A 17,814-nucleotide genomic window follows, 5' to 3' on the forward strand; every position below is an offset into this window, starting at 1 on the left:
GTACATTCAAGACAAAAAGAAAAGAAAACAATTCGAGAACAGGATGTACCTTCACTCAAGGCTTTATCTCCCCTGCCCCTCTCCATTTTCCTCTCTTCCCTTTTACAGTCAGAAATTGCATAGAATTTGTTTTTTCAATCAGAACATTGAACTCGGCACTGTAGAACCCACGTCAGAACCACGCGGAGCTGCCGCTGCTGCTGGGGAAGTCAGAGTTTCTCACATGAGAGCCCGCTCTGATGGCTCTTGCAGTGCTGCTGAGAGCGACATGGGGAGCTGGAGGGGCTCCCCTGCGCTCCCTGCTCTCCTTTCACCTTCCTCAAAGGGATCCCAAACCCACACCCCCGAAAAACAGAAAAGGGGGAAAAAAAAAAAGCAGATAACCCCAGAACTAAACAGAAGACACAGAACCCCTGAAATTCCAGGCGTTTCAAGGCCTCTTTGAGATCACTGTGTGTGTTGGTTGTTTTTTGGCATTTTAATATATATATATCTATGTATACATATATATTTATATATATATATATGTATGTTAACAACTCTTCAGACTGACAGCGTGTGCTGCTTCTCAGGGGGAGTGTGTCCCACCCCTTCCTCCCTCTCTCAGCCCAGTGCCACACTCTAGAAAGGAAGAAATCCAGCACCTGACACCCGGTGCCTTGGAGACTGAGTCCTGAAGTACCCCGAAATGAAACAAAACGAAATAACGACTCTCCCCTTCCCATCCCTCCTCTGTACCAAATAAAAATTTCCCTCCCTCCCGCCCATTGAGATCCATCCCCTGTGAGTCTGTGTGATGGGGAGACAGCGTAGCATCCTTCCTCCTGGCCCGGGATGGAGCAGCTCTGAGATCAGCTCTCGCCCCCACAGGGGTGGGTGATGCTGCTGCCCCGATCCCCACCGCGTCCCTCCTTCCCACCTTGGAGCTGCATGGGGGCAGCTCACCTGAGGACCCCGCTCCCGGTGCATCCTCTCCAAAGCCGACCCTCCGGCCAGGCGTCTGCGTCGGCCCGACAGCGCTCTGCCTTGCTCTGGAGAAGCTGGGTAACTGCTTTTAATTTAAAAACAAGTTTGACATTGTACAAGTCCGTGTTCTGTAAAATGGAACAGGACCCTCTCGGCCCACCCCGGCTCCCCCTGCCCCAGCATTACTCGGGCTCGCTGCTGTTGGTGGTCTTCTCCCACTCCAAGCTCTCCTCGCTCTGTGCAGGTGAGCCCGGAGCCGGCCGTGCCCGAAGCCCCTGGAACCTGCGGCACTCAGGGCAGACGCGGATGTGCGTGCAGCCTCGGGCGACCAGGGCAGCTTCTTGTGCCAGTCTTTGTGCCAGGGGGTCTGGCTCTCCCCCACTGCACAGCTTCCCATTGCTGAGCGTGGTCGTGCTGCGGGCTCGGCGCTCCTCAGGGATAGCGGGGCGAGTCCGTATCATCCCCCCTCGCCTCCGACGGGGGTGGAAACTGTCCTTGCAGAGGATGATGTTGCGCAGCTCTGTCACCATCTCTTGGCACACCGACACCTGGAAGGCAGACCCGAGAGATGCTGCTCACTTCAGTGCCTCGCGCCCGCTCTGGATCCCGATGCCAAAGCGCTGTGGGCTCAGGTTCAGATTTGGCCGCTGGATTTTGATGCCAGCACTCAGACCCCAATGCTTGTTACAGCCCAAGAGACACCACCTCTTGTCAGAGACCCTCCTGATTTTGGATTCTGGATTCCCAGAGCAGTGTGCGACCCAAACCTACTGGAGGCCCAAATCCTCAGATGTTCCACACTTCAGGAAAGGGACCTGCATGTTGTGCTGCACAGCTGATCCCTTCAACAGCCCCAGAGCATCCCTACGGCCTCGACTGCAGTGGGATGCAGGAGTACCTGAGATGTCTGTGCGCTTCATGCCCAGCCACGTGCACCCAGAGCTCTTGTGCACTTGAAGTCTGGGCACTTGGAGCACTCATGTCAGGCTGAGCAGAGCACAGCTGAGCACCTCACAAGCAGCAGTAAGCACAGATACCCCTTCAGGACATTGTTAGGTCCTACCTCTGACTGCTCGGAGTGCCGAAGGCTCCACAAAAATTCCAGCATGGCCATAAAAATCGCTACGATTAAGCCACAGATGAGAACCACGAAGATTCCACCAATGTTCTCCATTCCCAGGCCTAAAATAAAGCAGAAGAGACAACACTGCGGGGAGGCAGGCACAACAAAATGCAGTCCCTTGCTGTTTCCTCAGCACTGCGTGCTCCCAGCCAGGAGCCAAAAGCACAGAGCCAGCACTGTCCTATTAATAGTGAGCTGCATGACTCAGATGGCAGAGCGAATGCCTCGCAATAACTGCACGATCGAAGATGCGCTCTCAGAAACGATGATTTTGCAGATAAACAGCGACTGCATTGGAGGGAAGCACAAAGCAATTTGTGGACAAACCAAGAACAGAGCAGGGGAAAAACGGGAGATCAATCGAGCACATTAATACCTGCAAATTATTCACCCAGCTCTTGTTGCTTTGAACTTTGCGGATGAGCAACGCTGTTAGAGGAGCAGAGATGAGGAAGACAAGAAAGAGCTTTAAAGGAGGCTGGCACTGAGAAAACCTCCTTTGATTGCACTACAAAGTGCTGTTGGAAAACGATGACAGCTGCTTGTGTTGCAGTGTGAGGAGAGGATCCAGGCAAAACCAAAACCCAGTGCAGTTGGATGTGATGGGGACCATGTGGGCACGTTGCACAGGGGTACCTGGGATGGGGCTGGGGGCTCTCTGGTGGTCGAGGAGCAGTGCCCACCTCTCAGCACTCGCTGCCCAAGGAACTGCTCTCCTTCTCTCTTAGGCTTGGCCTCAAGTGGCCAGGGCTCTTGATTGGGCTGATTACTAAAAAGCATGCAGTGCTTAGTGCTGAGGTGATGCTACAAGGCCATTACTCAACAAGAACATCTATAAAAACCTTCCTCCCCCCTCTGTAACATTAAATCAAAGTGCAGGAATCAATGATTTATTGACAATCTCTGCATGGCTCTTAGACATAAAATCTCACCAAAATCCTTGTAAATCGCTGACCTGTTTTGTTCTAAAACTCAAGAGGTCACATTTCTCCCTCTTTCTCCGTCATTCTTTTGGCACTGCCTCTGGAGCAATCCAGTGACTGCGTAAATCAGCCCTTCGCAGGGAGACGTTTCCACTAAGACAGCAATAGCAGGGCAGAACACATCACATAATCGCTGCTCAGACCCAAGATAAAGGCCATCCTCTCCTCGCAGCATCTCTCCTGGTTGAATTTCAGGCCAGTATCAGGCTCTCATCATCCTGCCGTGGTTTCACCTGGATGTCAACTCAGGTGTCCAAGCTCACCTGGGAGCTATCTCTTTCCTCTGTATACACATTTTATTCCCTCTACTGCCTCAAGTCCTCCAAAAACACTTGTGCTTTCTCTCAGCTAGGATATAGCTGGGCTTTTATTAAGAAGGCAAACAAGCCACCTAAACATCGTCTCATCCCCGTCTCACTCTTCGCTAGCTATGTGACAGCACTCTCATTACCACGACCAGCAGACTGCAGTCTCTCGCTTTTCCCCAGCTGAGAAAGTGAAACACAACAGAAGGGCACAAAGCACCACAGCAACCCATCCGGGGTCACAGAGCAAGCTGGGCATTGGCAGAACCGGTCCAGGAGCATCTTTTCAAACCCACCACCTCCTCACAGCCCAGAATTCTGAGTGCATGGAGCCTGGAGGAAATCCACAGAAGAGGAGCCTCCGTCTTGCACGCTTGCCTTCTTCAGCAACTACTTTACTCCTCCTTGCCTTGTGCTGAGGCTGGATGCCTCAGGCTGGGCCAGGATGTCTTAGCTCCTCCTTAAGACCACCAGCCAGGCTCTCTCAGTCCCAGCAGGGTCTCATCCAGCTGCACGCACACCCCAACAACTGCTGCAATGTCAGAGAAACAAGTGAGCAGCCATGCAGCTGGCTCGGCTCTGCGTCTCTGCATTCAGAGGGGTCAGGAGCCTCTCCCTTCAGCTGGGAACCTGCTGGCCTCCCCAAAAATGCTTGCTGAGGAAAGGGCGACTGCCAAAAGCAAAAAACCACAGCAACTGCACGAAGCTGGCAACTGCTGCACTCTGGGACATCAGCCTAATGTGGTAGCTTTTATGGCAATTTGCATAGCATTACCCAAAAGAATTTGCTCCTCAGTTTACAGATGCACTAATAATGTCCTTGTGTCCCTTCCCTCGGCTGTGTGCATGGTGCTTTCACTCAGAGGCACTAAGCAGTGGGACCGTGGTGGAGATCCATCTCCCTTGAAGGAACACGGGATTTTGGTCCAATCTCTTTAGCCATCCATTTTCCCACGTAATGCTGCAGACATTCATTAGAAGCTAATTTACCCTCCATATGCCTCCAATATTTGTCATTTGGTTGTTCCTGCTATCTTTGCCCCAGGCAAAAACACACAGCATGAGGCGCCGCAGAGCTGGTTGGCTCTCTCCTTGAATTGTGAGGGAAGGAACTGCAGGTCAGGAGAAGGGGAAAAAGTAATTCTTTGGCAGAAAACCCAGCAACACACACGTGCGGATGGATCTCCGTCCTCACACGGCTGCAGAGGAGGCTCCCTGCAGAGCGGCACGGCGTACCTTTGGCCCGGTGGTCCTCCTCCTTGGGACACTTGCCTCCTTCCCACCACTTTCGCTTCAGGATTTCCAGCCGGTTGTTCTCTTGCAGCTGGAGGATGGCCAGGTCGAACTCATCGCGGAACACAGAGCCTGCAACAGCGAGAGGTGGGCGCTAAGACACCGCTGCCTGCACACCGAGACCCACAGACGGCACGTAAACAAGTTAGAAGGGAGAGCTGCAGCTTCATGGGCAGGAGCTGAGCGGGCAGCTCGGTACCAAACTGCTCCTCGAACCACAGAGGTCCCTCTCCTGTCCATCTGCCTCCAGCATCAGCCTTGCTCTATCACTCATGTTTCACACTGGTGCACTGCAATGGCACAGAACCCAACGCACAAGGAAGGCATGGGAGAGGATGCTCCGTGCTCCCAGGGGTGCTGAAGGGCCGTGGGAAAGCCCACAGCTCCACTCATAACTCTGCACTATTGTCCCAGCAAGCAGCATTCTGCTCCTCTTATCTGCTACGATTTCGCTGCTTAACAAGACAATGTCAGAACAAATTTAGTCATGACAGTGAGCTTTTGTACTCACAACCGGGTTACTGTGACTTTACAAGCTTACTCATGTCAGCTAAACTACAGTGACTGCCTGCAGGAGGGTTCTGCGTCATCCGGCTTCACTTTGTATTGCAAAGTGTGGGTGCTTGAAGCCCTGGAACGGGCCCAGAGATGGGTCAGTCATCTGGAATAACAACTGCTACCTCCTTTTCCTCTGCTGCCCTGGGAAATGGTGTTCTCTTGTTAGCTCCCCTGTTTGAAAGACAAAAACCTGCATTTGTTGAAAGCTGATTGCTGGGTGAGATAGTTACTTAGAATTGTTAGGCTCTGTGCTGGAGTTTTCAGGACCACCGGGTGTTAAGATGCTACAGCAATTGCACCAGCATTACTTTTAAGGCACTTCCGAGATGAAACAAGGAGCACAAAACGATTCAAAAACACTGGTTCCAAAAGGGAAACCGTCAGCAAAGAGCATATATGCAGAAAACAAGCAGCAATTTTGAAACATCTTGCACATGAATAATTGAAGGAGCCACAATCACGTGTCACGGGGCTCTGGACCAGAGCTGGCTCTCGCACATATGGCTCTGAGTGTGCACCGTGGGCAACTGCAGTGTATTTGATTTTCCTCCCGAGGTTAATAAAGGACCCCAGGCAGAGCCGTGAAACGTGAGGTTGGCTTTAGAGCCGGCTCAGCCTTTCAAAATGCTCCGGTCCTCTGCTGACAGCTGAGAAGGACTAGAATTTGTCTTCACTGCCTACCGACGGGCATGCCAATCCCGTAGCCCTTGGTGTCCAGAAGGCCCCCGACCTGCGTGAGGTTGCAATTGCGCTGACGATAATACTCGTTCATGGTGGACTCCAGCAGGAAGGCGTAATTGGAGTTCAGCACACGCGCGATCCCTTCCTCCGTGCTCTTCACAAAGACACTGGGCTGCTTGGAGTACATGTAGTTCCACATCCGCTGGTACGTCTGGTAGCGGGAGTTCTGCCAAGAGAGAGGTGCAGGTAAGGCAGGGGAGCTTGTGGTGCTGTACAACCCTTCTGAGAGCCACCTGAAAAGGCTGCGGTGCGGAGGGGAGTCGAAACAGGGTTAGTGCCTGATTCACAAAGGGATGCCTAATCTCCAGTTATTCCAATGAGATTTAGAGGTCTGAATGTCTTGGTGGATTTGAGACTTTGTTGGCGAGGCTGGGCATGGAATGCATACCTAATTTCATTAGGCTCCAGCAAATCTCTTTGCAGAAATGCTTTAGAAAAAAGACCTGATTTTTGTAAAGGTGTATCAAAAAAAACCCCAGAAGAATCAGAGGAAATAGCTCCCGTTTGGTTTAAGCCACTCTGTGCTTCCCACACCCTTGTGCTCAAACAGTCCACTACAGTCAGACGCTGCCAACCCAAGAAGAGCACTGAGGTCCAAGGGCAGAGTCAAAGCTTGCTGGAGTCAAAGCTCCATCAATCTGGATTTTGTGCCTGGAGTCTTTTCACTGGCTGCAGTGAACTAGACTGCAGCAAGCCCCAAATCTCCAGAACATGCTGGTGGTCGGACCTGCCTTGCTTTGGTGGAGAGAGGAGCTAATTTGGTGGCTTGCACACTGTCACAGAGGGTCTCAGGACACTGCTGCTGCCCTTCTCCACCCAGCTCTGTCCTCTGTGCAGTCGCTCGTGCAGGGACAGGTGGGCAGGGTGAGCTCACTCACAATTCACAGCACTCTTTCACACCAATCCCATGTGTTAGCAGCCAGGGAAACTGCTGCCAGGACAGGCTGCAGTGCAAGGTGCTTCAGCAATGGATGTCTCACGCAGCCAAGAGCCGAGGGGTGAGGACAGCTTCAGCCATGTCTGTGCAACCCGCTGCAGCACCTGACTCACCACCCCGACAGAAGGTATTGCAAATGGTACAAGAATTCCTTGTGCTCATTTCTTTTTTGACACGGGCACCAGGCAGTGCAGAGCCATGACAGGATTTTAACCTTGAAAGTCTGCCTGAAAAAGGATGAGTGCCTCGCATGCAGCCACTTTATTCACTTGGGCTCTTCAGCTTTTAGATGTGATGTTCTGCTCAAAAGAAGTTGTTTTTCTTTTTTTTTTTTTGCCAAACCCCTGAAGGGTGGAAAGTTGAGCTGAAAAGCTTAGGCTCGCTTGAGAGGTTTCTCAGGCTTCCTGGTTCAGTTCAGACTCAGAGGAAAAGTGAGAAGAGCTTTCTGCCCTCTTGGTATTTCAACATTCAATAAACAAATAATCCTCAAGCAGTTCTGTGTGCATTCAGAGCACTGCAAAAAAGGATTCACTCATTTGTTTCCTTTTTGAATACAGCAGGGAAGACAGAAAGGAAATTGAGCTAACCAGTATTACATTGGCACACACTTGACTCGTACGATTTCAGAGTCACTGACCTCATATAGACTCTGGTTTGCACCAGCACATTTACATAAGGCATCCCACTAAGGGACTGCAAATGCTTCTTTGCTTACCCAACCCAAGTGACACTCATGGAGAACCTAAGACCATGCTGACCATGCACAGGGACCCACAGAAATCTGACTGCAAATGCTCAGCTGCTGAAGACAACATTGTGCCATCGCTGTGATGAGTGGATCTGCACCACTTTCCTGCCGACCTGGTAGGGAACTCCCAGTGTTGAGTTACTTTCCGAGACTGAGCTGGAAGGATCCCTCCACCACTCAGCCCCTCAATGTCCCCAGTAGAACTGGCCCAGTGCTGTGCTACCAAGCAGCCAGGGCCCCCCCCAAACATCCCCTCTGTGCCAAAAAGTGGGATGCAACACACCAGTGAGAGGCATGGCAGGCTGAGCAACATCCAAATCTGATTCAAGGGTGCAACCCCCACCCTAGCTAGCAAAAGAACAGGGTTTACTTGGAAGAAGGTCATGCTGGAGCCGCCGTGAATGGTGCCATACTCGATGGTGGTCTGGTCTGCCAGGTCATCCACAGACTCAATGGGGACGTCCATGCGCTGCACCGTGAGGAAGGCAGCCAGGTTGGCCGTGTAGGAGGAGATGATGATCAAGGTGAAAGCCCACCTAAGGGAAGGGAAAGCAAAGACGGTAAGCTGAGATTTGCCCATGGGCTGATCCCCATCCCCACCCTGCAAGAGAAGCCCTCCTTTAAAGGAAGGCTGACCTTACCAGACTCCACTGACGCAGCGTGTAGAGAGCGCCTGGGGGGCGATGGTGGAGCCTTGCTGCATGAACCCCCCGACAGGAAACCACAGACTGTTGCCCAGTGAGTACTGGTTGATGAGAAGGTTGCACCTGCCTTGTGAGCAGGGGTGGGGGCTGTACCACTCATAGGGTGTCAAGCTGCAATGACAAGGAGAAGGGAACAGAGGTGATTTGCTGGGAAATAGGGCACTTAGGAGAAACATAGCAGGAAAAGAAAAGCTGAAAAGCCCTAACTCTCCCGGAGGCGGTTTTTTCTGAGGAGGAAACTGCTGTCAGTTATTGCTCAGGGCACAGAGCTGTGCGAAATGCTCACTCTGAGATTCAGGTGCCAGAGGCTTTGCTGTAAAATGTGCAGAAGTTTTGGGAGGCTCTGCTGAAGGGCATGGGCTGGAGGGAGGCTGGAGTCCTGTGTGCCAATTTGCATCACAGACAATGACAATAATTCCAGAAGCTCACGGTCTTGATGTGAAATTGAAATCAAACATCTCCTGCTGGGATCCCTGCCAGATAATGAGCATCCATAGCAAGTTCCAAAGTGGAACACGTTAAGACCTGACTGCACGACATCATCGAGGAACAATGGTTGCAATTGGCTGCTCCAAGGTCTGGTGGCCCCAGCAAGATCTAACCACGGGTTTAGTATGAGGCCATGTGCTCTTTGTTTCAAAACAACCTCATGCTTTCAGAGCTCGCAGAGATGGGACAGGGGTGGTAATTGCAAATAAACAACAGCGTGTCACTGAAGTGATGGCAGCCTGGCTCTCTTTTTGGGCTGTTCTCGCTCTTCAGCTCCCCGGTTGCTAAGAAAGTCTTCTAAATCCTACGCTGCCATTCATTACATTGCTAATGGTTAACAAAGCTGGTGCTCGGGAGGGTTATTTTGGGGCTCCTGCAAATGCAGCTGCAGGGATCTATTGCGGCGTTTCACCAAAATGAGGCTTTCATTTCTGCATCTCACCTCATCTAGAGGCACACGACTTAGGAGGACAATGTTTAAAACATGCTGAGAGGGGTTGGAGGGGCACCGCACCTCAGCCTGCAGTGAGTGCCCTGCTCCATTATTCAGTGTTTTCTTCAGGACTATGCATGTGAGGCTGCAATGGGATTCAAACGAAACCTGTCAGCTTGACAACTTCAGCCATGCTAAGGGACCAAGTGGCAGCACGGTTCCATTTCTGTAATGAGCAGTGGGTTGCCACGTCCCGAAGCAGCGTCCGAGCCCTGAGCACAGCTCTGGAATGCATTTCCAGGACACAGCTGAGCTGAGTGTGGAAAGGTTCACCTGTGGCACCAAACGGCAACGTTTTGCCATGAGGTCAGGGGAGGCAGCCCTGGAGCGCAACCCCCAGGCCTCAATGGGAGACGTGCTGCAGAAAAGTGCTTGGTGACATTTTTTAAAGCTGATTTAAATTAGTCATAGGGAATCGACTGAGGGCTGTCAGGCGAGGCTCTGCACATCAGCTGGGAGCTCTTGAAGGATATTCATGAACTTCCACTTTCTGAATACATTGCGTTTTAAAGGACCGACACCAGTACTGGAGTTTGCATTAACATTTCTGAATGCGTTTGTGCTGACATCTGCCCTTTACGGCCAAGACAAGCGCTCTGCTTTTTCTGCTGCAGACCGAGCACTTCTAGGGAACAGCCTCATTTGCACCTCATCTCAAAGCTCCTCCTGCCCTTCCCAAACCGCTTTTGGCACTGCTCACAGCCATGCCCGTGGCCATCCAGCTCCAACGCGTGCCCAGCAAAGCCCTGTCCCCAGCTGACGGGGGACAGCAGGACCCCACGCTGGTGGCCTGGGGGACACCCCCACGTGCAGCCCCTCACCACGGGGCTGGGAGCGTGACGCTAGATGGCACCGCGAGGAAAGGAAAGGCAACAGCAGTCACGTTACCGAGCCACCAAGAAGAGGACGCAGCTGACGGCCAGGTAGGCGAGCAGCATGAAGAGCCACACACCGGGGGAAAAGGGGTCCAGGAAGGAGAAGTAGCCAGGCTTGCGACCCTGGAAGGCAAACAGATGAGAGTTTGACCTGCTTTTCAGATTGAATCACTCTGAAAAGGACACAAAGAGACGCACCTGCCTTGCTGCTGACAATGGCTGGGAGGGGCAGAAGGGAAACACAGCAAACAGGGATTTGCAAAAGGCTTGCAGGGAAAGAAAGCACTGAGGCAGTGCCATAGGTGAACCAGCCCTGCAGCAGCTCCCTGCAGCGACCCTTTCCTGAGACCTTTCCTCTCCCTGGCACAGCCTCCTTTGTTCCTCCAGGCCATCAAACAGGTGAAGCAATGGAAAATGAGATGGAAAATGACAGCACCCACAGCACTTTGCTGGGATGCGCCGTGCTGCAGGACCGACCTGGGACTGGGGAGCCCAGGGTTGGAGCTGTTGGTCGCCCACAGAGGATTGCTGGGCACAAAGGAGCTCCCAGTGTGAGGAAGGGTGGGTGGGAGCCTCTGCAGGAAGCAAAGTGGGGAGAACACATTTTAATGCAAGAAAGAAAAAAAAAACCCCACAACATATTTGCAGTATTTCTGGCTCGCTTTCTTCTGCCTTCAGACATCCCTTTTCTACAAAACTCAATACAATTATTACTTTTATCCCCGAAAAGTGATATTTTTATCTTCAGGATGCGTCAGAATTTCCTGCTTCTACCTCAGCAATGCCACCTTTCCTTGAGAAGTAACACCTTCGCTGCTAGGAAAATTGGGCTGCTCAGCTCTTCAAGTGCATTCGACTCACAAGGACACGCCACCACCGAAATCTTGTCAAGTTTGGCAACACTGGGATGAGAGAAGGATGAAGTTCCAGACGTTTCTCTCAAGCTGAACTCCCATTCTGCCCAGTGGGGGAAAAGCAGCTTCCAGTTCATCTCTGAGCAAACTCAGAGCACCTGAGCAGGGCTGTCCCAAAACGGGCTGCGTGCTGCTCGCTGCTCCCTTACACAGAGGCTGCTGCTGGGGTTGTCTCTGATACACAGAGCCCTCATTTTTCTTAGTCTGCTGCCTTAACTCTGCTGATGACACTACATAAACTAATAGCAGCTGGTAATAAATAACAGCTCACTTCAATTGCCACAGCAAACCCGGTGCCATCCAAGACCCGAGTGCTTCAGAGCTGCACTTAATCCCAAGGCAGTGAGTGATTTTCTGTTTTCACAGAAGTCTTTGGGAAACAGAGTTGAGTTTTTTTGCCTTTTCTTCTTTCCCCAGAGCCAAGAGAAAGCATTTGAAATTCTGTTTCCATAAAAACACTGTTTTACTACTGAAATATTCCCACTCTTATGCAAAAACTGAATTTCACAAGGTCTCCTTAGTTCTTCTAAAAACTGGGATGTTGCTAGAAAAGGCAGTAGTTGTTATACAGAGACCTTCCTGAATATAAATACCTCGGGTGCTGTGATGTTCCCAACTCCAGTCACCAGCTGGGACTGCACTCTCAGAAACTGACAGCAAATTGTTGGGAGAGCATCTCCTCCTGGGTCCTTAAGGAGGGGTGGACTTGAAGGCTGGGATCTACATCTGTATTTTCAGTGGGTTGGGCTTACTGAGCCTTTTAACAAGTAGATAAGGGAGCAATCAGTGGTTCAGACCTTGCGGAGCCCATTTTCAAGTCAAATTAAAGTCACGTCCCAAGAAATGATCTGATCCTCTCCCAGCTTTCATTCCAGAGCCTCTCTTTATGGTCCTTTCTCATTCTGGGTCATCCCCTCGCTCACCTTTACTGCAGCAATTCTTGTTGTTGCTGGGAGGTGAGACCCATCTCACTGCTCCCAGCTGCTCCTGTCTGCACCTTGCTGGTCCCAGCTTGAGGATTCTGGACTCCTGGATGCCAGCTGGAAGCCCAGTGCAGGCATTGCCAAAACTCTTCTCTTCAGCAACCACCCGGCATTCCAGGATGCCCTGCAGAAACCTGTTTCCCTTTATCATCTAGAGCAAACCTGGTACAGCTGCCCCTCTTTCACAAGTGTTTACATGCTCAGAAATGAGACAGATCAAAGGGAACAGCAAGGTGTGACCACCTCCACCCCCCCCTTCCCCAGCAGCAGCCCCAACCAAGCAGCTCACACCCCTCCCCGCATCCCACAGCTGATGGGGGATTCCTGGGCACTGGCAATGTCTCAGCTGAGCCTCCCTTGTGAGATACTCCTGTAGCAAAGTTCCTCGCTGTAATTAGGGCCACCATGTCTTCTCTGTGTTTCTAGGGCAGTTTGTCAATAAATTATGCTCATTAAGGAAATTGCATTGGAAGCTTTAAGTTTCCAGCTTGGCAGTGACTCTCTCCCGTGACTTTACAGTAGTAGTAGTTCTGGTTCTTTTCAGCTGCAGTCATTTTCAGGCTGCTGCTACATATTCTTTTCATTCACAGTTGAGGATAAGAATAAAGATATTCTGTTCCCACGGAGGGCACAAACTCTCTCTTATCTGTCTGTTTTGAAGATGGGGCTGACAATATCAGGCGTCTGTCAGATATTTTTAGCAGGTCCCAATACGGCTTTGTTAATTGGAAGAGCTATTTTTCCTGGAATAGAAATGTTAAAAGTGTCCAATAATTGATGAAGGCCTCCTGAATATCCTCAGATCGAGGCAAGAGAGATTCATTCAGCGGTTCCTGGAGCTCGAAGAGCTTTAAGATCCCTTCCAACCTGAGCCATTCTCTGGTTCTCTAATCTCCAAGGTCTCTTCCAACCCAAACCATTCTGTGCTTCTTTGCTTCCTGGAAGCCCCCATTCTCAGCCAGGCAAGGGCAGGCTTCTGGAAGGGTGGATGTCGGTGACTGCAGAGCCTGACCATGCAGCTGGCTCCACAGGAGCCTTGCAGCTCACTGCTTGCCTACAGAACCCAGGGACTGGCTGCTCAGTTGGTCCTCCCAGCTCGTATCTTCGCAGCACTCAACCCCTTCAAGGCTCAGTACACCTGTCCTAAACTCAGTTCACCAAATGTATGCTATCTCATACACAAAGGACTTTCAAGGCGCATCAACAAGGACCATGTGCCAGCTGGTCCTTCAGTACCTTTCAGAAAGGCAGGTGTGAGCAAAAGCAAGTGCATGCAACAAACAACCCTGCCTTCCAGTGCACCTCTGTGCAGTGCAAAGCACCAGACACCTGCTCCAGCCCTTTCCCTTAGCCTGGTACAGCTCAGGACCTACCATCTACCTCCTGCCCTCCGCAGGACCACAGCAGGGATGTAATAAACAAAAAAAGCCTTTTCTCCTCACAGCCTGCAAGTCAGAAAGCCTATTAGAGTCCCCGCGTCAGAAATCCATACTTGATTATATCACAACAAGTGAAATTGAGAAAAATGACAGCCCCATTTAAAGCTGCCATCTTCAGTTATGTGTGATAAGAGACGCAGTGTGGTGGCTGGGTTGGGTGGGTGGGGAGGGGAAGAAGGGGGAAAAAGCATTTGCAAACTGAGTTAAATGAAAATTCACATAAAATGTCATCACGCTGGGAGGAGACTGGGGCATGGAGGCTACCCCTCAGCAAGGGATGTGTTTGTGCTTATTTATGAGGCTACGTCTGATCTGAGCTGTGATGAACATACGTCAGCTGCAATTTCTGACATCACAGGGGTGCTGGTGGGGTGCAGAAAGGAGGGCTGGGGGCTGCTGCCAGCTGCTCTGCAAACCCCATCTCTATGGGGAGACAGAGCAGTGAGCTACCTTGCCTTTCCCTGCTAATTCAATATTTACCAGTTTAATGAGTTAATCACTGCCCACTTCCAGCTTGGCAGGAGAAGCTGGGGAGCTCTCAGCTCTGGGAGATTGCATCCCTTCTGCAGCCCTCATGGGGCCCTCTGTGTCCCAGCCACAGCCTTCATCACTGCTGCAGACCGAGCTCTGACCGACAGCAGGGGGGTGGCTGCCAAATGCTTCCTGTGACCCTCAGTATGAACCCTGCACACTTTGGGATGTGCTCGAGCTGGGACACAGCTCTCCAGTGTCATGCCTGTACCACTAAGAGGAGCAGACGGTCCCTGCCTTAAAGAACTTGCACTCAAAGTGGATGTGTCAGACACATTTGCACTGTGGCAGCAGCACATGCCTTGCACTTAAGCAGCATTTACATGCAAGCCCTGCACTGACACTGCTGCACATCCCATGAGGCGAGTGATGCAGCCTCACACTGTCCATGGAACGGGGCTTCACAGGGACTTGCTGGGCTGTGGGAAGGACTGGGGGCAGAGGACAGCTGCTAATCAATGCCCAAACATTCAAAGATGCGTGAGAAAGCAAGAAAGTCAACTATAATCCCAGCCACACGGCACCAGCAGAAACACCTCTGGATACACAGGTGACTGGGTGCAAAGAGATGTGGCTGGGAAGGGATGGTTACCTAAAGGTCTGGCCCTTCTTGATCAGCTAACAACCAATCCTAATTCCTGCACGTAGCAGAAGAAATGGAATTTTAACTAGATTTTAATTACTTGTTTGTTCTTGGCAGCAGCAACTCAGTGCAGAGAGATGTATGCGCAAGTTTGTTTATATTTGTACTGAACACTGCATCTTTAACAGCATCACGAGTGAAGAGAGGGGGCTGGGAGAGGCAGCTCTAATTGTTTTATCCTTTTGGCTGTTATTGCTGAGATGACGGGAAATCAGGACTGTAATTCTCAGCACATTCAGCACTGTGCAGAGCACATTTCCCAACCACAGACTGGGACCAGTGGGACGTCCTGCTGGAAGGGACTGGGATGTCAGTGCCTGCCTTATGCAGCGCCTGGGAGCTGGGAGCCCAGGGATAGAGCCAGCAGGGCAATGGGAACTGAATGCACTGAGCTGACACAGGGCAGGAGGAAGGAAATGAAGGTCCAGCACATTTGTGCTTAAATAGGAAAACCAAATATTTTTATGAGCCGTTCACTTTTCTTCTATAACGAGGAGCGTTTGCATGCAAATAATGGAGGCGCATAAACGGTCATAAAAGAAGTCTCTTACCATATGAACTCGGTAGAGAATGCTAATTCCCAAAGTCATGAACGGCTTAGAGAAATCAATCACCTTCTCCCGCTCCGCGGTAATCGTCAGCCCCGCCACCGCCAGGTCGGCTTTCTGCAGAGGGAAGCAGAGGAGGTGAGTGCAGGGAAGGGCAGGGAACATGGCACAGCGCTGCAAGACTGGGCTCTGGGGAGAGCAGCATTTCACCCTGTATGGATTTCACACAAACCCTCCTCAGACACCCAAAGCGCATCCATTTCGTGCTCTGGACCATTCTTTGCTCGTCGCTGCAGCCTGCTGCTCCCACAGCCCTAGCTTAACACAGTGCTCTCCTTCCAGACAGGGCGCAAATGTTTCCAGATTGACTCGCAAAGCAAATGAGATTGGGGCAAAAAAAGAAAAAAAAATAGATAAAATGCTTCCTTGCGATGTTAATATCCTCGCAATGTAGATAAGGGATTTGAATTTTAAACATTATTTTTATTACCACAGCTCTTCTAATGTCTGTAATTGCTTTCTGTAAAAACGAAACCTCCCCCGTTCTCCTGTTTGCCTGCTTTGCAGGATGACAATTATGCATGTGGAGAAAAAGAAGGGGAGGGGGGAAAAGGAAAGCTATTTGCACTTGTTGTCCCCGAGTTTCATAGGTCTGTGCAGAAGCCAAGGCACCATCAGGCCTGACGACTCGATAAAATATGCAGCTTATCTCCCTGGATCCATGCCCTACTTGCAAATGCATTGCACAAAGGCAAATCTGCGGGTGCACCCCTCTCACCGTGCTCTCTGCCCCTGCTCTTGTTCTATTTCCTTAAGAAAAACAGGGCCAAGTGCCTCCAGGCCAAGGTCTGCCCCATGTTTTTCCATCTCCACCACGCTTAAAGGCAGATGAGGAGAAAAGCCAATAGAAGGCAAGGCTTGTAGAAGCCCTTCTGGAGCCTGCAGGAGGAAGGGAAGGCAAAAGCAAGGCACGGTGATTGGCAAGCCTGCCCACCAGCAAATAAGGTGCACAGGTCACGGAGAAGGTGATATTTCACAGTCCACGCAGGACGGCTTTATTGGACAAGACTGGTGCCAGATTTCTGCAATTGTTTCCAAGCAGCTATTACAGATTCCTGCGAGGTTCAGGCTGGAATGAATTATGAGCTGGAGAGAATTTCTGCCTAGCCAGACATTTACCCACAGGGTTTTTAAAAGGCACTGGTAATCATAGCATTGTGCACGGGCAGTTCAGCCCCGTGTAAACAGCAGCAGATTACAAAGATGGAATCAAGTCATCTGTGGAACGCGGTGTGTAAGGAATTTTATCTGCAGGGAAAGCCTAAAGCTCACTAAATCTCCCTTGTCTATTGATTATAAAGGTTTGCAGGTACCTTTGTCCTGGGGGGAGCTCTGCCAGCAAAGCCCTTTGCAAAGATACAGCTTAATTCTGACAATGGATTACTCGAATTCAGTTTGGAGAACTGGGAGAAGTCCATCAGCAAATCCACAGACCAACAGACGTCAGCTGTGCTGCAACCAAAGGTGCAACCAAGAAAAAGGCCCTGAGCACTGACCTGCTGGATCTGGGGGTGCCCTGTGCTCCCCTGGCTGCTCTCAGCAGCACCTGCAGAACTCACCATCTGTGCAGTGCATCCACAACCCAGCCAGAGCCCCCTTCTTTCTGCCCATCCCCTTCCTGCCCACCCTCTGCCCTTGCAGGGCCAGCACTGGAGCTCCAGCTATATGCAGGCTGCTGGAGCTTGTGCCCATCCCCACCTGCTCCCTGCAGCACAGACCTGGCATTGCTTGCAGCACCGCTCTGTCAGACTCCCCCTTCCTCTCTCCCAGGCTCAGAAGTTAAGGGCTGATTTCTGACAGTGCTAAACTTTGATCTGGGAATGGCATGCGATGTGTTCTCTGCCTGAATATCATCAATTTCATGCTTTCGACTTTGCTCCCTGATGTTCACAAAACTTGTGTGATTCAGTGAGGTCAGCGTCTCTTGGTTACAGAGCTCTGCAGCTCTCTGCTCTCCATCCTCCCCACCTGAGCATGGGTAGCAGTTACAGTTTTGAGCCCAAATGGTGTGTTTGGGAATAAAAGGGTTTTGCTTTCTGCTCCTGAGCTCCATCCACTCCTGGGAAAAGGGAAATCAGGAGGGAAAGGATGGGGGAAAGAGGGGCAAACACTGCGCGATTTTCAGCCTTCCAGCACAATTTCAGCTATAAATGTCAGCGTGGAATAGGCTTAATAAAAGACCTAGGGCATTCGGGGAGTAGAAACCTCTCAAATGAGGCCAAACTTTTTGCTAGGTGATGGGAAGCTGCCTGAGATAAAAGCAGGAGTTGCTGTGGCTGTACCCAGCACTGCCTGTGGGAGCAGCCGAGCTGATGCTGCCACTGGGAAGGATGAGAAAAGCACAGGGAATGAGCCAGGCTCCTGAAGAGGAACAACAATTAAGCAGCTTTAAGAAGGATATTGCAGGGACTGCCAGCCCGGAGGAGGCATCCATCTCCTCACTGGGGCTGCTGACAAGGCTCATCAGGAGGGAGTGGTGAT

General features: G+C 51.1%; 1 protein-coding gene across 9 annotated transcripts in view; it reads right to left on the minus strand.

Moving 5' to 3' along the window:
- Positions 1-772: 772 nt before the first annotated feature.
- Positions 773-17,814, minus strand: part of GRIK4 (glutamate ionotropic receptor kainate type subunit 4) — a 123,827-nt gene continuing 106,785 nt past the window's right edge. For all 9 annotated transcript variants that reach the window (XM_048968462.1, XM_048968463.1, XM_048968468.1 and 6 more), the window contains 8 exons: positions 15,277-15,390; positions 10,229-10,338; positions 8,296-8,469; positions 8,025-8,190; positions 5,910-6,135; positions 4,614-4,742; positions 2,030-2,148; positions 773-1,514 (listed from right to left, as the gene is read on the minus strand). In XM_048968462.1, the coding sequence (XP_048824419.1) occupies positions 1,149-1,514; positions 2,030-2,148; positions 4,614-4,742; positions 5,910-6,135; positions 8,025-8,190; positions 8,296-8,469; positions 10,229-10,338; positions 15,277-15,390 (1,404 nt within the window). In that variant the 3' untranslated portion in view covers positions 773-1,148. The remainder of the gene's footprint in view (positions 1,515-2,029; positions 2,149-4,613; positions 4,743-5,909; positions 6,136-8,024; positions 8,191-8,295; positions 8,470-10,228; positions 10,339-15,276; positions 15,391-17,814) is intronic.

This window comes from Lagopus muta, chromosome 22 (assembly GCF_023343835.1).
Source record: "Lagopus muta isolate bLagMut1 chromosome 22, bLagMut1 primary, whole genome shotgun sequence".
Taxonomy (NCBI): Eukaryota; Metazoa; Chordata; class Aves; order Galliformes; family Phasianidae; genus Lagopus; species Lagopus muta.